Raw genomic sequence first — 20,549 nt, forward strand, 5'->3', positions numbered from 1 at the left:
AGATGCCTTGTTCCCTTCATCATTGCTCAGACCGCCCACAACCCCCACTGCCCCACAAGAGAAGCTTTTTTGGCTGATTACATGAAAAGATAAATTAGTTAAGTCCAATAACATGGCTGAATAAATTTGTATTTTTCATATACTTATAAATTTGTATTTTTTATATACTTCGAAGCTGTAGGTTGTTGTTTAAGCATACACACCAATAAACTTTGTTACTCTGGCTGAATCTCATACATTTGAAAGTCATATACACTCACCATTTTCCATTCAACTAGTGTCTAGAGCGTATAATACGATGGACATTTTAGATTGGTTTGATAATGGTTTTTTATTTGGTTCAAAGATTGGTTTGATAAATAAAAATCTGTTCTTGACTGATAATGCCTGCTAGTTTTCTATTGGGCCAGCCAGATTTGTAAGTTTTTGTTTTACGCACACGCCTTTCTTTGTCTGTTTGCTCAAAATTGAACACTCACACTCAAGCTTAGCACGTGTCCATTAAACTCCATAGGAATCAGGGCCCATCGAGCCCAATGTAAACACCGTTCAAGAGAGTTTAGCAGCAAAGAGAGCAACTAAAACGTAATATGACAGACGTCATACAACTATTCGATAATAAATGGAATAAATATTCACCTGACACTTCCCAGTTGTATGTGAACCACAACACAGAGTAGCATTACCTTCGAGGCCAATCTAAAGAGTGACGTGGCAAAACATCATTTGCTATATCCAAAAGAAAGAATTAGCTGATTACGGTGAGGCCGCACTTACGTGATCGTAACTACTCTCCGTTCCAACCTGTTTCCTTCTCCTTGGAAGCTCTCTCTTCCCTCTCTTTCTCTCTCTACCGAGAAAGCAAAAAGTAACTCCTCTCTCTCTCTCTAAGAGCAGTTTTCGGTGTGAGGTTTATACGTTTTCTTCTCCAAATCTTCTCGAGCAAGACGACTACACAATACACATGCACACATGTTGATGTATTTTGCCTAGGGTTAGTTTCATTTGGGGTTCTCTGAGTTTTCAATTTCGTCAACACTAAGCTCAATGATCCGAATCGGGGATCGAATCGAAAACCACACTAGACTTCGTCTGTGATGACTGTTGACGATACTAACAGATGTCTCGATTTCAATTCCTCTTCTTCGTCTTCGTAGCTGTCGCGGTTTTAACCGTAAACCCTAGCTCAAGCTACCGATTCGCCATTGTCGAGCCTAATCCGGGTTTTGATTCTGGTCCAGACCCCGATTCGGAGTCTCTGCTTTTCCATCAGGATTACTCGCCTCCAGCTCCACCGCCTCCGCCTCCTCACGGACCCTCGGTGTCTTGCAGCGAGGATCTCGGCGGCGTCGGGTTTCTGGATACTACTTGTAAGATCGTCGCCGATTTGAATCTTACTAAAGATGTGTATATAGCTGGGAAGGGAAATTTCATCATCTTACCTGGGGTTAAGTTCCACTGCTCGATCCCTGGATGCTCTGTAGCGATCAATGTCTCTGGGAACTTCTCTTTAGGAGCGGAGTCCACGATTGTCGCCGGGACGTTTGAGCTTTCGGCTGGTAACGCTAGCTTTGCTGATGGATCGGCTGTGAACACGACGGGTTTGGCTGGGAGCCCTCCGCCGCAGACTAGCGGGACGCCGCAGGGGATCGACGGTGCTGGTGGAGGGCATGGTGGGAGGGGGGCTTGTTGTTTGACTGATACTAAGAAGCTTCCTGAAGATGTGTGGGGAGGGGATGCGTACTCTTGGTCGACTCTGGATGAGCCGTGGAGTTATGGGAGTAAAGGAGGGTCGACGAGCAGGGAGGTTGATTATGGAGGAGGAGGTGGGGGGAGAGTGAAGATGAATGTTACGCGGTTTCTGGAGGTTAATGGAAGCCTTTTGGCGGACGGAGGTTATGGAGGAGCTAAAGGTGGTGGTGGGTCTGGTGGCAGCATCTACATCACGGCGTATAAGATGTAATGTACTCTTTTGTTTTTATGCTGTCTTTCCATGGATTTTTAAGTTTTTCTAGTCAGCAGAGAAGACGAGATTTACAATTGATTAAGCATTGCTTGCTTGGTCCTGATTTTTTTTTTTATCTCAAGAACGTAATCTTTAGAGCAAGTTGAGTTTTGACTTTTGAGGAAATGAACAGAGTTGCACGATCCTTTCATGGTTGAGTATTGTATGCCAGGCCTGTGCTTTATGGGGTCTCTGTTCTCACTAGGATATGTGATTAAGAATTCATCTTATTCACGTCATAGTTTTTTTAAAAATATTTTAGATATTGCTTATAATTGTTTTTCAGATTCGTGGTAAATTAATCTCAGCTAGCATCTTCTGCTTTGCTGTTTTTTTGAAGTTCAGGACTGGAATTGGACAGATCAGTGCATGTGGTGGGAATGGTTACGGTGGTGGGGGTGGTGGAAGAGTATCTGTCAATATTTTTAGCAGGCATGATGACCCAAAGATCTTTGTTCATGGTTAGATTCTCTTCCTTTATTAGGAGGTCACTGTTTGTTTGCTATCGTAATTATATCCACATTTCCAGAATTTGTTTGTTGCAAAATTTTATTGAGTTCTAAAGTATGAACCAATAGATTTCATGCTATAATTCCATTTTCCCAGCTGATAAATCATCACAGAAAAATTCTTCATTCAGATTTTTACTTGGTTACTTTGTTTCCAGCGAGTATTTCTGTACTTGCTTAGCATCGTCAATCATGTGAACTAATTTCATTCTCCCACATGCAGGCGGATACAGTATCGGATGTCCAGATAACTCAGGTGCTGCTGGGACGCTATACGATGCTGTTCCCCGAAGCCTTTTCGTTAGCAACTATAATCTGACGACAGATACTTATACGCTTCTCTTAGAATTCCCCTTCCAGCCTCTTTGGACCAATGTTTATATTCAGGATAAAGCGCGGGCAACTTGTCCTCTGCTATGGAGTCGTGTTCAGGTATTTCAAAAGTGAATTTCCAGTGGCTTCGTAGGTCAACTATTTGATCACCTTCCGCAGTTGTAATGCTAGGACTATTGTGATCTAATACAAAATGACATTGTTTCCTTTTTTTCTGCAACTTTGGTGTCTTTTCTGTACATTTTAGTCTTCCCTCTGTATATAAAATTTAGGTGTTCAGTGGGATTTCCAGTTTTCAGCATATTATTTTGTAAAATTAAAGATGTAGTACTCAAATACTCAATATGTAGGTTCAAGGGCAAATTAGTTTGCTGTGTGGAGGTGTTTTGAGCTTCGGATTGGCTCATTATGGTACATCAGTATTTGAATTATTGGCCGAAGAACTCTTAATGAGTGATTCCACTATCAAGGTGAGTCCATTCCTGGTTCTCCACTTTTCGAAAACTCTGATGCAACTACATCGTGTCTGTCTGCGCTAGTTACGAATATTTCTGTGTTGCTACTTTCTGCTTCATTCTTGGTTTACCTGGCCATTCTTCAAATTCCATATTCTATTTTGGCACTCATGTAATTGATCTATTCGTCATGCTTTGTGTTATTGGTATGTACCAGGTTTATGGGGCTTTACGCATGACTGTCAAGATGTTCTTGATGTGGAATTCAGAATTGCATATAGATGGAGGAGGAGGAGATACAACTGTTTCGACTTCCATACTCGAAGCTAGCAATTTATTCGTGCTTAGGGTACTTACTCCCAACTTCATGTCATTGTTTTCCTCCTTCAAATAATTTGTGACAAACCGTTTCATCTAATTTGTTTGTATGGCCTCTCAATCTAAATTAGGAATCATCTGTCATTCGGTCAAGTGCAAATCTTGGAGTCCATGGACAAGGTCTCTTGAATTTAACTGGACCAGGGGATTCGATTGAAGCACAACGGCTTGTTTTGTCACTGTTTTACCAGATTTATGTAAGTGGGTTCCTAGTGCTTATTTTGATGGCATTCCTGCACCAGATGACTATTTTGTGCTAATGGAAAATAGTCGGTGGTGTTTATAGCCACACAAATGACATGAAACAAGCATATTTGACAATCAGTCTCCTTTGAAAGCCATATTGGCTTTTAAATAATAGATGTAAAAATGTGCTTGATTGGCCGTTCAGGAGATAATAACTTTTTCTTTCGCTCGAAATTGAAGGTTGGGCCTGGATCTATTTTGCGTGGTCCTCTTCAGAATGCATCCCGAGATGCTGTGTAAGTTTTAGGAAATGCCATATTATACTTAGTTTGAATCCAGATTCTTAGAAGATAATATCAGCTGACAATAATTGAACTCTTATCCTTTGCAGTACACCAAAGCTCTATTGTGATCGGCAAGATTGCCCTTATGAGCTACTGAGTCCTCCAGAGGATTGCAATGTCAATTCATCTCTATCCTTTACTCTACAGGTATTTCTGCTGTATTTAAACTTGCATGCTCTAGCATGAAAATTCTGATAACGTTTTTTATTTCTAGATATGCCGTGTTGAGGATATTATCGTCGAAGGTTTCATCAAAGGATCAGTAGTTCATTTCCACCGTGCAAAAACAGTAACCCTTGAACCTTCTGGAGAGATTAGTGCCAGTGGAATGGGTAACAACATAATTATTTTCTTTTTGGATTTTGTTTTGATCGCGCATCCTCTACATTTCGTATGGGCATGTCCTTGGCTTTCTCCACTAATTATACTATATAAGGTGCTACCCTTTCTCCACATAGGGTGGGCGAAGATTGTTCTTATACTTTTTAATGTGTTTTTAGCATCATACTTATGCAATTGTTTTATGTGTTTTCACAGGCTGTAGAGGTGGTGTAGGTGAAGGTAAATTGCTTGGAAATGGCATTGGTAGTGGTGGTGGGCATGGCGGTAAAGGTGGCCGTGTTTGTTACAATAACAGCTGTGTTGAAGGTGGAATTACGTATGGAAATGCAGATCTCCCTTGTGAGCTTGGCAGTGGAAGTGGCGATTACAGCCCAGACTATTCATCTTCTGGTGGTGGTATTGTAGGTATGAAATGTCTACGATTTGGTGATTCTGGGGTTCCATTAAACTTGAGAGACAAGGTTGTGTCGTCATAGGAATTTGATGCAGAATGTATGATATAGACTGCTGACAATTCGTATTTCCTGTGTTGAATATTTGTGGAATTATAGTTTGCTATTTAAAGTTTATGATTTATAGGCTGTTTACACTGTAGAAGCTTGTCATAGTTTAGGCCATACACTGTTGTGCATGCATGTAGTTGTCATGAAAGCTTTAGCATTCATGATGGTCCGTTTAACCTGTTATTTCTTTGCCTTTGATTCTGGTCAGTGATTGGCTCAATGGAGCAGCCTCTAGCTGCTTTATCACTTGAAGGGTCAATTAGGGCTGATGGAGAAAGTGTCAAACGTTCGAGCAGAGATGAAAATGGTTCTGTTGTAGCACCTGGTGGTGGTTCTGGTGGAACAGTTCTTTTGTTCCTGCGTTATCTTATTTTGGGAGAGTCGTCTCTTCTCTCAAGTGGTGGTGGGTCAGGCAGTCCTGCTGGTGGTGGTGGTGGCGGAGGTGGGAGGATTCATTTCCATTGGTCGAACATTCCCACTGGGGACATATACCAGCCTATTGCTAGTGTAAAAGGAATAATCCATGCAAGGTTTGTCCTCTAAATACCTGTGCATTCCCAAATCTTCAACCTGTTTTCCATGGCATCAGTATGTTTTCCCGTCATTGACTGCATTTATCACTTATATGCGATTATTTGATTTCGCTTTACAGCCTGTCGCATTAACACACTGTTTTTTTTTTGTAATTGTAGAGGGGGAGCGGCAGTAGATGATGTTTTTTCTGGCAAAAATGGCACAGTAACTGGGAAGCCTTGTCCAAAGGGACTCTACGGTATATTTTGCGAGGTATGATAACTTGGCTTAAATTTTCCTGCTTTATAATATCAGGGCTGGACTTTTCTCTGTCTTTTGCTCCCTTGTTACGATTGAATTGTTAATGTAGTCCTCATTATATTCACAATTCTATTCTTTCTCCAGGAATGTCCATCTGGTACATTCAAGAATGTTACTGGATCTGACACGTCTCTTTGCCGTCCTTGTCCCGTTGATGAACTTCCATCTCGTGCTGTCTATGTTCCAGTTCGAGGTATACACAGCCTTCGGTGATAAGTTTTGTTTCTCGTTCAACTACGAAGCCTAATTCTTTTACCATTCATTTCCCCACGATATGAATATACTTGTGGTTTCCAAAGAGCTGTTTATTTATGTTGGTTATGCTCTTGTTTTCTTAGTCATTCAAACTGGTGGCGAACATGTTTATGTCTCAACGATAAACCTGGAATTTCTATGCTTGATAACAGGTGGTGTTTCTGAGACACCATGTCCATATCGATGCATATCGGAAAGGTATCACATGCCACACTGTTACACCGCTCTGGAGGAGTTAATTTACACATTTGGTGGGCCTTGGTTGTTTGGTCTTCTTCTGATGGGTCTCCTCATCCTCTTAGCACTTGTACTTAGTGTTGCGCGAATGAAATTTGTTGGAGTTGATGATTTACCTGGCCCAGCACCCACGCATCATGGCTCTCAAATAGATCATTCATTCCCTTTCCTTGAATCACTAAATGAGGTTAGATGATTTTCTTTGTCTTGGAACTCTAGATCCAAATTGTTTGTTTGTTTTACTTCTAGAAGCAAATGAAGAATGGTTTATTGTATTTTCTGATTTTTCACTCCAGATGCAACTAATATATGGCCAGCGACATAACTGAGCAAAATAACCTGCCAAGTATCCCTTATAATACAGTTTTGTTGTTTATAATGTTTTTCCTTTTTTCAGGTGTTGGAAACAAATAGAGCAGAGCAATCGCAGAGTCATGTGCATAGAATGTATTTTATGGGTCCTAATACATTCAGTGAGCCATGGCATCTCTCGCATATTCCCCCAGAAGAGATAAAAGAGATAGTGTTAGTTGTTTCTTATTTTATTTCATAGCATTTTGGAGACACATTGTTTTGTCAGTAGTTATCTAATAAGTTGCCTTGGCGCTATTGGTTTTGTGTTCTTTAGATATGAGGCTGCATTTAACACTTTTGTGGAAGAAATCAACTCTATAGCTGCATATCAATGGTGGGAAGGTGCAATATATAGTATTCTTTCAGTGGTTACATATCCGCTTGCATGGTCATGGCAGCAATGGCGGCGGAAGTTGAAGTTGCAAAAATTGCGTGAGTTTGTACGTTCAGAATATGATCATTCCTGTTTGCGTTCCTGTCGCTCCCGCGCTTTATACGAGGGTCTGAAGGTAATTTCTGTGTGATTTATTTGATCTCGTAAATGCTTAACATAACTACATATTTTTAGAATCTCTTATTCGTTTTACAAGGATTTATTGTCTTAATCATTGGTATTCATACTCTTTTTTTTCTAAATTTAGGTCGCTGCTACCCCCGATTTGATGCTTGCATATCTGGATTTCTTCCTTGGCGGGGATGAGAAAAGGACAGACCTTCCACCTGGGATCCACCAAAGGTTTCCAATGCCCATATTGTTTGGTGGTGATGGCAGTTACATGGCTCCTTTCTCACTTCAAAATGACAACATTCTTACTAGTCTGATGAGTCAGGTTGGTTCCTTAGTTAACGAGAAGCAGTTTTGGCTGCCGTGTTATAGGTTGTATTGATCTTTGTCATTGCTTTTTATTTTCCCAGCTCGTTCCTCCCACTACTTGGTACAGATTGGTGGCTGGTGTAAATGCTCAGTTACGCCTTGTTCGCCGTGGGCGTCTAAGATCAACGTTTCATTCTGTTCTGAGATGGTTAGAAACTCATGCTAATCCTGCTCTGGAAACACATGGCATACGGGTTGATCTGGCCTGGTTCCAGACTACAGCTTGTGGTTACTGCCAATATGGTCTCTTGATTCATGCTGATGAGGGTTCTGAACCAACATCACCTCAGTGTGTCAGTGAGACAGCATGGACTGAGATCCAGCCACGGTAAATAAATGAGAAATTGCATCCTTTCATAGGGTTACTTTTAGTGATAACAGTCATGATACCATTATTTCTTCTGAATGCGCTGTGTTGTCTTAAGTTGAATATAAAATATGAACTTGAGCATTCTAGATAAATAAGATGCTCACTTTAGAAGATTAAGGTTTTTTTTGGGTGATGTCACACACTTACCTATATTTAGTTATGCGGGGATTTGATGTCTTATTCTTGTAACTTGTAGTTACGGTGTGACTGCACATAAAGAGAATTCTCCGGCACATTTAAGAGAGACTATGCTCTACAGCCAAAACCACACAAACGCCGAGGATAGCACAACCCGCAGAAAGAACTATGGAGGGATAATCGACCTTGACAGCTTACCGAGTCTGAAAGAGAAGAGAGATATGTTTTTCCTTCTCTCATTCTTAGTTCACAACACTAAACCTGTGGGCCACCAGGTACCTTTCCAATCAAAATCTTTACAGTATGAATGTCTTATTATATGTTGTGCCGTCCAACTTTTCAATAATTTTAATGTCTCTTCCCTATGTTATCTTTTGTGATATTACAGGATATGGTTGGCTTAGTTATATCGATGATACTTCTAGGAGATTTTAGTCTAGTCTTGCTCACGCTGCTCCAGCTGTATTCGATTTCTTTGGTGGATGTACTTTTGGCTTTGTCTATATTACCTCTCGGCTTGCTTTTGCCATTCCCCGCTGGGATCAATGCCTTATTCAGTCACGGACCCAGACGCTCTGCTGGCTTAGCACGTGTTTACGCTTTGTGGAACTTCATGTCATTGGTTAATGTGGTAAGTTCTCTTTGTTTTTGTTCTTTATTGATGACAAATGTCACATGAGGATGAATTTTTACATTATATCTGTGGGTATTGATACTTAGAAGATGTTGCATGTCTTACGTTATTTGACAAGTTTTGGTTGTGTGACAGTTTATCGCTTTCCTCTGCGGATATGTTCATTATAACAGCGAGACATCAGCAAGCAAGAAAATCCCATTTCAGCCGTGGAATATAAACATGTGAGTATTACTACAAGGGAATACATTTGACAATCTTACATATTGGTATATAGGGTTGTGATGATGTGTGTTGCGGTTGTTGGGGGATGCAGGGGTGAAAGTGAATGGTGGATATTTCCAGCGGGACTGGTCGTGTGTAAGATAATGCAGTCACAGCTCATAAATCGGCATGTAGCAAACCTGGAGATACAAGACCGCTCGTTGTACAGTAAGGATTATCAGCTGTTTTGGCAGTCGTGACCAAAGTCTTGTCAGGTAATATTTCGGAGCACAAAGTAAAACAGCCCAGCCCCAGTTTGTTTTTATTTTGTTTCTCTTGTAATTCTATTAGGTGAATAGAATTAGGGATACAAAAGAGAAGGAACTGTGATTGTCAAGGGACAAGTAGTTTATTTGATGGATATATAACTAGAGGGGCAACAAGACTTGTTATCTGAAGATCCTGTTTGGGAGAAAAAAAAAATTGGTCTCGGTTTTGGCTTTGTTTCTGTTTCCAGTGGATGGTCGTATTGGTGAAGATCTTTGTTAAGGTATGCATGTAAATAAGTGAGAAGAAACCAAAGATCAAACTACTCTTGGGGCTGTGTTTATTATATCTGCCTCAATACGCCTCTTGACTTCAGTTGTTTTGGTGTATATTTTGACAGAGAAATGAATTTGGTCGTCTTATAACGTTCTAGTACTTGACCAAGTCGGACTCACTGCCTATGTATTTATTTATCTTTTTACCTTCTTAAAATGGTCTTGCTCAAAGATTTCATGTACTTAAAAAGTTGGCATAATAAACCACCAACACATGAATTACTGTAGAATGATTTTAACAAAAGAGTATCTAGATTCCAAGATTGAGCAGAGAAAGCTCAACAAGCACATCCCAATAAAAGCTTTTACTCGTTTTAATATTAATGGACCCCTTTGATCAAAGCAAGCAAAAGACCTCCCATAAGAGCTGATCTTGAAGCAGCAGCAAGCCCTTGTCGCATCGACAGAAACCCTCCTGTAGCAGCACCAGCTACGATAGAGTTCCATGGATCTTCCTTCTTCCTAATGTACACCATTGTGTAGTCAAACGCAGAGAAAAGACCTCCGAACACAGCAAAACTACCACCTATACGAGGAGCATTCATGCTCACAGCTTGTGCTCCTCCAACAAAACGACGGCCATTCGGGGAACTCTGAGTCCCTTTTATGAAGTGGACCACAGAACCTCCAATAGCTCCCATTCCAAATGCCCCACCGATGTCATCAACTATGCGGCGTAGGTTATGTTCCCTAGCTTTCTTCTGGGTTTCCATCACCCTTTTTTATTCTCTACAAAACACAGTTTCAAAAGAGTATTATTATTCGTTATGCTACTGATTTGACGAAAGAACATAAGATGAAGAAGCTGAAGGACTTCATTCCAATCGAGCTAAGGCATCATCAATCAAACAATCAAATCAGTTTTTATTACAAACCCAATTATAATGCTGGTCTTAACAGATCAGAGACGCAACACAACAACAGAATCATTCGGTCATCTTATTACTAAACTTGGGACACAGCCGCATAAAAGGTTGCAGTTTCACAGAGAGACAGAGTTGGTTGTAGATACAGAAGCACTTAACATTCCACAAATCAGAACTACGACATTTTTATCAACTAATCGAAGCTAACCCTTAGAGGTTACCGCAGCTAATGAATTAAGCTCAGCACAAGAATCCGAATACCAGAAACACATCACAGAAACATAACCTACGAGTAACTGGAACAATGATTCGATTAAGAACATACAGAACATAGCACTACTAACCAGAAAGAAACAGACTCAAGTGAACTATATGAAGTCTCTCTCTCTCTTCTGATCAGAGAAGGGTGCTCCGACGGAAACAGAGCCCCCGATTTTTGGGTTAGGTCCAAGCTATGGGACAATTAGATCCTTCACTCAAATCCCTTGGTATATTTCGCTCTCCCTCTCCTTTGTTATTTAGCTGAGGCAATATATAATAATATATTTGAACGACAAAAAGTAATTTTAGTTGTTTAGTTTTCACATGCACAATCACTTCATCGGGACAGAACATGATTGCTGATGTTGTGTTACTGTTTTGTAATGGTATAATTAGGGATGGGCAAAAAATCCGAACTCGAAAAACCGAACCGAATCCGATCCGAAAAAGTAGCACCGAACCCGAACCGAAATTGATTAAATATCCGAACGGGTTCAAAATTTCGGTATTTAAAGAATCGAAACCAAACCCAATCCGAACCGAAATATTTTGGGTACCCGAATGTATCCGAAATAAATTTATATATTTAAATATATACATTATTTTTATATATAATGTATATTAAAAATATAAAAAATATATAAGATACCTTTGAGTTTTTCAAAATACTCAGAAAATATATGCAAATAGTCAAAAGTAAATGTTTAAAATAGCTAAAATATACTGAAAACACCAAAATACTTAAATATCTATTGATTCTTTATCCAAATATTCAAAAAAACCAATTTATATGTTAAATTAAGGTATTTTGACATATATGTTATGAAAATTTATACGTAATATATTATCTTTCTTATAGATTTTGAAAATTTAAAATATATAATGAATTTTGAAAATTTAAAAACATTTTAAATGGATTATCCGAACCCGAACCGAACCCGCAAAGATCTGAACCGAACCCGAACTGAAATTTAGAAATATCCGAATGAAGAGGCTGAAATCTTTAACCCTGAAAACCCAAAACCCGAATGGACTGAACCAAAACCCGAATAGATACCCGAACGCCCAGCCCTAGGTATAATTAAGATTATCGATGAGCCATGAATCACTTAAAAACTTTTAATCATGCATGAGAGAACCCAATTTTTCACATATACATATCCAACAAACCAACGACGCTTTTACTTATTTGCAACACACATCTGTTGCAGCATGCATATCCCCATCACCCTCTTGTATCTTCGGTGTTTATGTCATCAGTGCTCCGCCGCACTCGAATGGTAAGCTCGACGCCTCAACTGAGACTCCCCAGATGGCTGCTGCAGGTATATCTTCGTTGGATCGTTAGGGTCCACGTACCTGCACATACACACGACTTTTGAGAAACAAATACTACCAAAACAGTCAGTATGATAAGAGAGAGAGAGAGAGAGAGAGAGAGAGCTTACGCATGTCTCATCATTTCATCAACAGGGGTCTGTGCAGCTTGAAGAGGATCAACACGTGGTGCTGCCGTCGCCGCTTGTTGCATTTGTCTGTTGTACTGCCTTACTGATGATATGAGATTCAAGAAAAGAGGAACAAACGTCCCGCAACCACCTTCCTTAAATAGGATCTTGAAACTGTGTGTTGAATACAGTGCTCTGTGCTCGTTCTCAGGTACCACCTGGACATTTTTATTACATGCTCAAAGAGATGTGTAAGTTTAATTCTATGTGGTAAATTTTTCCGACAAGGAAAATGTAAAATTCAAAAATGAAGATTGTGTACTTACAGGCTCGACTTGTCCAGATATATTGTTGCAGTGGAATATTGGCTGGTTGAATTTCTCCGCGTGGATGTAAAGCTACAAATTAGAGTAAACATATTAATAGCGATTTGACTAGTTATGCCTATGTACGTAGCATGAAGTTCCTTCCTTTTAAACAATACTCATAGAGATACACTTGAACCATCGTATTAAATTGAATAAGAAGAGAAAAACAAAAAGGATCAATTTTCACTGTACCATAGGCATGTCAAAAGCAACAAAGTTCTCAACAGGCTTGCTTGCAACAAAGACCATCCGAATGTTAGACAAGTATATCACTCCCTTGGCCTTAACATGACCTCCATGTCCTCTGTGTATCAAACATAAAATGAAAACCCACGACGAATATGTTAAAAAAAAAAAGCCAAACCCACGACGAATAAAGCAGATGAGAAGGAAAGACTAACCCAGGAATCTTGTCGACTTCAAACTCAACCCCATCTCGGACAAGAACAAACATTTCGTTAACAAAGGGAACAGGCATCCCATTGGGCATCAACTGAGGGTTAAGCGCCATGGCTGCAAGTTTCAATTTGATCCCTTCTTGTTCTGTTGTTGTGCTTCTCAAACCTCAATTCTTCCCTTGCTGTGTAACCTGATCACTAGAAAGACAATAAAAGTTATTATTATTTATTTATTTTTCTCATAACATTCCAACACTATATTCATCAAAAAGTCAATGTTAAGGTTCGTTATGGATGTAAAGCTCAAATAAATGAAAAAACATAAAACATAAAACCCTAAACCCAAGATTACTTCTCTCATAATTTAATTCAAGACACAATACAAATCAATAACAGGTTTAATACAAGAGCAACCAACCACACTGAGATTTTTTATATATGTATTCAAGACCAAACCGCTTGTACATAACCTAGATTCATTACAACCGACAAACAAATCAAATCAGAACAGAAAACATGTAGTCCTGTTAAGTATGTAAGAGAATCAAAAAAAAAAAACGAGAGCAATCAGAAAAAACATTTCACAAATCGTTCCAAGTTTAATTGGCGAAGTAATCTCATCGGGAGAACATGTTTGTAATGAAATCCTTCGCTTTGATTTTGGAAGCACATACCTCTAGCGACTTTTTGATCGGAGAGAAGATAATTTGACGAAGAAGACGAGAAAAAAAGGTGGAAGGGACCCGCTTTGTTAGAGAGCTTCTCGCTTGTTCCAGATGCAATGAGAGAGAAGAAAAAAAAAGAACCACGCGGTTTGATAAGGAAACGTGTTTATTCTTTACCTATTAGTCCCTCAACTTATCTTTTGTTTCCGATTTTGCCTAGAATAATTTGTTTACCCAATTTCAATATTTAAACTGTTTGGGCTTTTAAAGGCTAATGCTCAAGACTACTCAGCCCATTTGGCCTCTCGTGTTATTAAAGTTAAATTTTTGGGTTAAAACAGTTTTTACTGTACTGATTATTATTTTATGGGATTTCCAGTTACTGTGATTTTGTTCTCTTCTTAATAACTCTTTTTTTACCATTTCCCGAACATGTTTGTATGAATTGGTTGATTACAAAAAATGCTAATCCCTCTGTTCCTAAATATAGGATTTTCTACACTTTTCACGTTTATTAAGACTATAATAATTATTTGCATTTTATTTTATTATTTATATCACTTACACACTTTTCAATAACTATCTACTAATAAAATTTAATCAGTTCTAACTTTTAATAAAAAAAAATCTCAAAAGTATACAAAACTACTTTAAAAAAAAAATCTTATATTGTGGAACAAAGAAAAACTCCAAAAAATCCTATATTTAGGAACAGAGGGAATACCATATTTGATACGTCACTTAGATCATACATCACATGGTTCTTAACATATAAAGATAATTCAGTTTTCAAATATTTTGGTTCATCTGTTTATATAATGGAAAATGACTATTTACTATCTGATACTGCAGTGCAAATAATCATTTCAAAAGGAATCCAAGACAATAAAGCATGTTCCCACATTAAGACATGTTGATTGTGTTGGTGAAAACGTACCCCCTTTTTTGTGTAAAGAACTAAATACATATATAATTGGTAGATAGGATTTTATTTATTCCAGAAACAAAGAAGCAAAGACAAAAGAGAGAGTGCTCGAAGCATCATAGTGTAGTAGAAAGTGAGAAAACAAACAAACAACAGTTATACAAAGCCTCAACAAGGTTGTGAATGCAAGAAGAATCTTCAGGTGGTTTCTGCATCACCACTTCTTTTTTTAACGGTAGTTTCTGTAGACAGGGCTGTACATGCAGCTCTCTGCAAACTTCACCAGATCCTTTGCACGTGGCAGGTTCGACGCCAATCCTATACCCCACAAATTTATTATCAGCACAGTTTCTTACATAAGTCAAGAATTAAAGTCGGTAATAGATAAATGGAACTAACCGAGGTCATAGGTTGTTGCGGCGACACTGGCCGCAATGTTAGCAGAGATCTCTCTGATGTTTGAGAATGGCGGGTAGATCAGACCGTTGGCAAAATTCTCTTCTGTGACTTGAGCTGCCAACGCTTCAGCTGTTGGACACACATACAGAGAGACGAGTTAAATATAGAGTTCCACTCAGAATCTTTTAGTCTCTCTGTCACAGTTTATATACTTACAAGCTGCGAGAAGCATGTCATCACGGACACGAATGGCACCCGACATGATCAAACCAAGTCCCAGACCCGGGAAAATGTAACAGTTGTTTGCCTGTAGGGTTCTGATGTGAGCATTCAGATTTAAGTGACAGAGAAAAATAATATGGAAATAGGAGCCGACCTGGCCAGGCAAGTAAGTTTTGCCGTTGTACTCAACGGGATCAAACGGGCTTCCACTACCAAAGATTGCACGTCCCTATTTTTCAAGCATACATTAAGCTTTGTTGTTATAACCAGGACATGAATCATTTTCAGATGTCATATGAGAGAGAATATACCTCGGTCCATGTGTAAGCCTGTTCAGCGGTACACTCAGCTTGAGAAGTAGGGTTTGAGAGAGCAAGAATCAAGGGTTTCTATATAAGCAACACAAAGAACAGCATTAGGAAAAATAGTATAGACGCCGTATTGATCAAGAAAGCTGAGAAGAAGAAACCTCGTTGTTGGTAGCCATGGCTTCAACAACTTCCTTTGTGAAAGTCTGACCCACGCCTGATGTTCCAATGAGAACAGTTGGTTTGATTGCCTGTTTGAAAAAAAGATTCAACAAAGAGTGAGTATATACATGAATTTAAAAAAAATTACTAAAATCAAGAGATTTTGAAGATGAGTTCATCACTTACATTCACAGCACCAATGAGGTCCTTGACAGGTTCGTACTCATGAGCCCATGGCTGCTTGAAGTGCTGAAGCGACTCTTTGCGGGAGCTAACGATCAGTCCCTGAGGAAATAAAGTTCAAAAGAGGAAACATAAGTGATCAAGAAAGGTTTAAGGTAAAAAGTAAAAGAGGATGTGACTGGTCTTGATGGTTGTTAACAATACCTTGGAGTCCACAAGCCAAATCTTCTTCCTGGTCTCCTCGATGGGAGCTCCTGTCTACAAAACAACGGAGATATATGATTAATCACTTATTCGTAGCCATAAAACAGAGCAACTTTCAAAGTGTTACTAACCTCTTTCGAAATTTTAAGAGCAATTAGCTCAGCAATACCAGTTCCAGCCTAAAAAGAACAAGCGTTATCAATTAGCAAAACATATCTGCAATATAGATGATTAAGCTTATAGAGAGTATAATGCTTCCTGGTCTCACCTCTCCGGCACCCAAGAACAAGAAGGTATGGTCAGCAAGGCTTTTACCAAGCACCTTCTGAGCGGCAATAAGCCCAGCAAGCACCACTGATGCAGTACCCTGCAACACAAGACACAAGTTCTCGATGAGCTTTACACCTCAAAATAAAAAAAAATGTAACAAAGAGAACAATCTTGTAGAAAATGATCTTTGCCTGGATATCGTCATTGAAGACAAGATGAGTATCCATGTACTTAGACAGAAGGTCAAACGCATTGTGGTTTGCAAAATCTTCAAACTGAGAAATAAAAAAGAGTATATATATCAGGACATCTTTAAGAAAAATAATATCTCTTAGCAGAATCCATCATATATATGGTATGGCTCTCACCTGTACCAACACTTTCTCTCCATAGTTCTGCTTCACAGCGCACATGAACTCATGCAGAAAGTCTGAATACTCCTGAATCACAGACACAAAAACAGACTTTTCAGTTTCTGTTAAAAAAACATTGTAGGAAAGCAAAAAAAAAAACAATAGGGAAGAGAGAGTGTGGTAAGAACCTGCCCAGTTGCCCTTCTCTGTTTAAGGCCAATGTAGAATTCATCATCCAGCAACTTCTGGTTGTTTGTACCCACATCTATGGTGATTGGAAGGCACTGCATTTTTGAAAACCAGATTTTGCATTTAGGACCAAATTTAAAGGCAAAAAAATATTGTAGTTTTTTATTTTTGGATGATGCTTACAGCTGATGGACGGATTCCTCCCAAAGCGGTGTAAAGAGAAAGCTTCCCCACTGGAATTCCCATTCCCTGGCAACCAAGATCTCCCAGACCGAGAATGCGCTCTCCATCAGTAACAACGATAACTTGAATCCCTCTCTGAGGCCAGTTCTTTAACACTTCAAGAATCTTGCCCCTACAGAACACATACATTTACTTTTTTTGTAAGTATTTTTAAAAAAAAGAAAAATGAAAGTGACATGGGTAATAAGATTAAAATAAACCACACACTTCTCTTTCAAGCTGATGTAAAGACCTTGTGGCTTCCTGAAAATGCTACCATACTTCTGGCAAGCCTCACCAACTGTTGGTGTGTACACAACTGGAAGCAGCTCCTCCACGTTGTCAATCAAAAGCTTATAGAACAACCTCTCGTTCCTTTCCTGCAAACATTTCAGATACATGAGCTACATATATTCTCTACTACTAGTAAACATGAGGGAACAATGAATCACCTGCAGATCCATGAGGGCCATGTAACGCTGAAGAGGAACAGTGTACTGGCGGAGATTGTGCATCAGCTTCCTCTCCTAATCAAAACAACAACAAAACAACAAGTTAACACACAAAATAAATCCAAAATCAAAAGGTGAGTTCTTTTTTTTTTCTTTTTGTATTTTAAATCTCATGAAAATCACCTGAACTTCCTGGCTAATGATAACAGGGGGAAGAAGACCAGTTAAGTAATGAGCATCTCTCTCTTTATCAGTGAACGCAAGTCCCTTGTTGTATCTTGGGTCACGCATCAACGAGTATCCACTGGAAAACAGAGTTTCATTTCCCACAATAAGTTACTTACTTGAGCAACAAGAAACATCAGCTTCATTAGTTCACACAGTTTTCTTGGTTCCCAAGTTTAGTAAACTAACTTAGCTGAAGTTCGTTAGAAACAGAGGAAAACCTAAAAGCAAGCGATTCTCCTAGACCAAAGTTCAAAAAAACAGAGGGATGATGACTGACCTAGCGACGGAGGTAACCCAAGGAGTGACGAGCTGATCCAAGGTAGCTAAATCCTCGCCGTACACGTCGGAGATACCACCTCCGACGCCGGATCTGTTATCGGCGACATCCTCGCAGGGTAACTCAGCAGGAGTACTTCCCATATCTCACTTACGAGCTAACACAACGGATCGAAGTGGCAAGAGATTTTACAGAGGAAGCTTTGATGAATAATTGAGTTGGAAGATATTTGTGGATGGTCATAGATTAGTGGAATTATATAGGCTGAGAGAGGACAATTATTATTTTTTTCAGAAAAAATTGAAAAGTCGTCAAGATGAGAAGAAGGTGGAAGGAGACATCCTCCGTCGTGTAGGTCCCCTCTCTTATTCCATTACCTCTTTCAATGTTCTTTGTTACTTCTTGTTTGTATTATTTTTTTATCTCGTTTATTTCGTTTTTTAACAACTTTATTACCTTCGTAATGATTGTCTTCTTTTCCCCCAACTACTCCACTAAAAATTTGGGAATCGAATTCATTTCAGTCTTTAAGATAATTGCAAATGTGTCTATGTGTGTATCAGTGTGTGTGTGTGTGTGTGTGTTCAGTACCATATCAGCGTATACAAATTAGATACAGTTCATTCAGATTTATTAAACGGTTAACTAATAAAATACAGAAGAACATGTGATTCGGACTTTAGGATAAGTCAGTATCCCAAGTTTAACATGTCACAAGTAGTACAAGAATTGTTTAGACATGTTATATAATCATAGTGGATATATAGGTAAAGTCGAAATGGATAACCTTAAATATATGATGATGTTTCACAAGTTCCGAATTTCTTCTAATGTGACTAAACTTTGCAAGCTGTAGTTCTTTTCAAGTAAATAATATAGAGTGATAATGTAAGATAGAAGTAGTGTCGTCCATTAGATAAGTACGCACTATGTTACAAATAAATCAAGTTGATGGTCCTTATATTGATCTATTTCTAATGGATAAAAAAGAACAAGTGTGTATTATGATATTTTGGTGCGATGGCATATTCTGAATTGTTAAACAGTTTTGTTCACTCGAGTCTTGATGACAAAATTGTATTATGATGAGTCTTTTTCCCTTTATATAATTGGATGCAGAATGATGTTTTTTTTAAAAGAAAATATCAATAATTGTATTATATGTACAAAGACAAATCAGAAAGAAAAAGGGGATGTATTCAATTTAGCATTTGATGTGATTTGATTTTTAATGGAGTTTTAGATGATTTTAATAAGTTGCAGAGATTTAGATGATTTTTGTTAAACTACTCTAGAATATCACCTAAAACAATGAGATTTGAGTTTTATTTATTTTAACTAAGAAATTCCACCCAAACACCCTAAAATCACCTCAAAACTTTAAAATCCCACAACTTAAAATATTTTCAATAACAGTGGATTTCAGAGTACTTTACGAAATGTCAAGTTCAATAACAGTGGATTTTAAATGAGTTTTTAAAATTCATGTTTGAATAACAGTGAATTTGTCATTTTAATACAAATCACCTGAAACTCTCAGTTGAATACATCCCCTTAATGTATTCGAGGCTGCGGAGATATGTCAATTGATCAAATTTGGCAGCCGTATTGGACCCCATCCTGATTATTTTACCAACAAGACATTTACTTTTATTAGAAAGAATAAATCCACCTCAAATAGGTACAAACTGGTGTATGCAGGGAATGTTTAGTCTATTGATTAGTTTAATTTATAACCATTATGGATATGGTCTCATAGTCCCCGAATTCATTATTCATTATTCATACCTCATAACCACACATGTCAGGTGTTATAAAACTTAAGTTTTGAGCCAATTTTGTATAGTTCGTTGACATTCGTCAGCAGTTTTTATGTGATTTCGCTCATCAAAATTCAAAAGTGTAGTTGATCGCCCTTTTCTTTGTCTCTCTCACTTTTCGGTTGACTAATATAATTCCCTCTCTTTTGTTCTTCAAGTCATTCAGTTTTTTGGTTCAAACAAACGCAAATTAATATGGACCATCATGCGTATATAGTCTATCAAAAATATAATTTCTAAAATGTATGGAAGGAATCATCGACTCTAAAATGTATTTTTTCACCAACTCTTACATTTAAAATTTTACATTTTCTATTTATCTGTTGACCCCTTTTTATTTATCATCTCACATACTCTTTATGAATTAGATTTTAAATTTTTTTGATATCTATGTAATATATCTTCCTCTATCTCTTTGGTTGGTTGGTTGGTTTATATATCCAAAACACATTAAGTTTTCCTCTTAGAAACAAGTATTCAGTTTTTCTCAAAAGAAAAAAACAAGTATTGAGTAAACGTACGATTATAAAAATTAAGTACTGACTGAACATATTTAACTGTAAAGATCAGTTGATATATATCAATATCTTTGTTTTAAACCACGAGCATCTTCAGTTTTTTAATATTGTAGTTGCATCAAGAAGTTAGATACTTGATATAGTTACAATCATATACCATCACATTGAATATGAAACATAAATTCCAAATCATTTATTATTTATTATGATAACCGAAAACATTACTTTGTACCATTAGATTCCACAAGTTACTA

At 38.1% G+C, this 20,549-nt stretch overlaps 4 protein-coding genes across 6 annotated transcripts; 1 reads left to right on the forward strand and 3 right to left on the reverse strand.

Annotated features, from left to right (window-relative positions):
- The first annotated feature begins 785 nt into the window (after positions 1-785).
- Positions 786-9,657, forward strand: LOC108847271 (uncharacterized). 2 transcript variants are annotated; one of them, XM_018620474.2, is made up of 23 exons: positions 786-1,959; positions 2,351-2,466; positions 2,738-2,946; positions 3,198-3,317; positions 3,520-3,651; positions 3,752-3,877; positions 4,107-4,162; positions 4,258-4,357; positions 4,425-4,542; positions 4,748-4,957; positions 5,264-5,585; positions 5,748-5,841; positions 5,974-6,082; positions 6,297-6,568; positions 6,779-6,906; positions 7,010-7,244; positions 7,377-7,565; positions 7,651-7,937; positions 8,176-8,392; positions 8,506-8,748; positions 8,887-8,975; positions 9,068-9,230; positions 9,307-9,657. In XM_018620474.2, the coding sequence occupies exons 1-22, from the start codon at positions 1,121-1,123 to the stop codon at positions 9,213-9,215; spliced, it is 4,359 nt and encodes a 1,452-aa protein (XP_018475976.1). In that variant the 5' UTR covers positions 786-1,120; the 3' UTR covers positions 9,216-9,230; positions 9,307-9,657. The 2 variants fall into 2 exon arrangements, with proteins under 2 accessions (XP_018475976.1, XP_018475975.1); XM_018620473.2 differs by having other exon boundaries at positions 787-1,959; positions 9,068-9,657.
- A 97-nt stretch (positions 9,658-9,754) lies between these two features.
- Positions 9,755-11,028, reverse strand: LOC108847272 (mitochondrial import inner membrane translocase subunit TIM17-2). Its single transcript, XM_018620475.2, has 2 exons — positions 10,768-11,028; positions 9,755-10,286 (listed from the first exon to the last, which is right to left on the reverse strand). The coding sequence occupies exon 2, from the start codon at positions 10,268-10,270 to the stop codon at positions 9,878-9,880; it is 393 nt and encodes a 130-aa protein (XP_018475977.1). The 5' UTR covers positions 10,271-10,286; positions 10,768-11,028; the 3' UTR covers positions 9,755-9,877.
- Positions 11,029-11,789: 761 nt separating this feature from the next.
- On the reverse strand, positions 11,790-13,727 carry LOC108844088 (UPF0664 stress-induced protein C29B12.11c). Of its 2 annotated transcripts, none has more exons than XM_018617291.2 (6): positions 13,573-13,727; positions 12,902-13,096; positions 12,693-12,804; positions 12,459-12,530; positions 12,133-12,350; positions 11,790-12,043 (listed from the first exon to the last, which is right to left on the reverse strand). In XM_018617291.2, the coding sequence occupies exons 2-6, from the start codon at positions 13,009-13,011 to the stop codon at positions 11,941-11,943; spliced, it is 615 nt and encodes a 204-aa protein (XP_018472793.1). In that variant the 5' UTR covers positions 13,012-13,096; positions 13,573-13,727; the 3' UTR covers positions 11,790-11,940. The 2 variants fall into 2 exon arrangements, with proteins under 2 accessions (XP_018472793.1, XP_018472794.1); XM_018617292.2 differs by having other exon boundaries at positions 12,902-13,089; positions 13,573-13,711.
- Positions 13,728-14,533: 806 nt separating this feature from the next.
- On the reverse strand, positions 14,534-18,196 carry LOC108847713 (NADP-dependent malic enzyme 2). The gene is made up of 18 exons (XM_018621035.2): positions 17,958-18,196; positions 17,636-17,756; positions 17,453-17,527; positions 17,229-17,380; positions 16,962-17,133; positions 16,778-16,873; positions 16,605-16,676; positions 16,428-16,511; positions 16,235-16,333; positions 16,098-16,145; positions 15,967-16,020; positions 15,766-15,864; positions 15,579-15,668; positions 15,421-15,498; positions 15,264-15,338; positions 15,104-15,194; positions 14,888-15,016; positions 14,534-14,806 (listed from the first exon to the last, which is right to left on the reverse strand). The coding sequence occupies exons 1-18, from the start codon at positions 18,098-18,100 to the stop codon at positions 14,718-14,720; spliced, it is 1,767 nt and encodes a 588-aa protein (XP_018476537.2). The 5' UTR covers positions 18,101-18,196; the 3' UTR covers positions 14,534-14,717.
- Positions 18,197-20,549: the final 2,353 nt, after the last annotated feature.

Source organism: Raphanus sativus, chromosome 3 (genome assembly GCF_000801105.2).
Source record: "Raphanus sativus cultivar WK10039 chromosome 3, ASM80110v3, whole genome shotgun sequence".
Classification (NCBI taxonomy): domain Eukaryota; kingdom Viridiplantae; phylum Streptophyta; class Magnoliopsida; order Brassicales; family Brassicaceae; genus Raphanus; species Raphanus sativus.

Bases quoted from the DNA above. Each gene is read 5' to 3' on its own strand.
- LOC108847271 (XM_018620474.2), top strand. From the start codon at position 1,121: ATGTCTCGATTTCAATTCCTCTTCTTCGTCTTCGTAGCTGTCGCGGTT. The intron at 5,586-5,747 runs GTTTGTCCTCTA...TTGTAATTGTAG, and splicing joins AAAGGAATAATCCATGCAAG to AGGGGGAGCGGCAGTAGATG. The intron at 7,566-7,650 runs GTTGGTTCCTTA...TTATTTTCCCAG, and splicing joins TTACTAGTCTGATGAGTCAG to CTCGTTCCTCCCACTACTTG.
- LOC108847272 (XM_018620475.2), bottom strand. From the start codon at position 10,270: ATGGAAACCCAGAAGAAAGCTAGGGAACATAACCTACGCCGCATAGTT.
- LOC108844088 (XM_018617291.2), bottom strand. From the start codon at position 13,011: ATGGCGCTTAACCCTCAGTTGATGCCCAATGGGATGCCTGTTCCCTTT. The intron at 12,805-12,901 runs GTTAGTCTTTCC...TTTGATACACAG, and splicing joins GAAGTCGACAAGATTCCTGG to AGGACATGGAGGTCATGTTA. The intron at 12,351-12,458 runs GTAAGTACACAA...AAAAATGTCCAG, and splicing joins TATCTGGACAAGTCGAGCCT to GTGGTACCTGAGAACGAGCA.
- LOC108847713 (XM_018621035.2), bottom strand. From the start codon at position 18,100: ATGGGAAGTACTCCTGCTGAGTTACCCTGCGAGGATGTCGCCGATAAC. The intron at 17,528-17,635 runs GTGATTTTCATG...TGTTTTGATTAG, and splicing joins TCATTAGCCAGGAAGTTCAG to GAGAGGAAGCTGATGCACAA. The intron at 16,021-16,097 runs GTTAGTAACACT...GTTGTTTTGTAG, and splicing joins CTCTTAAAATTTCGAAAGAG to ACAGGAGCTCCCATCGAGGA.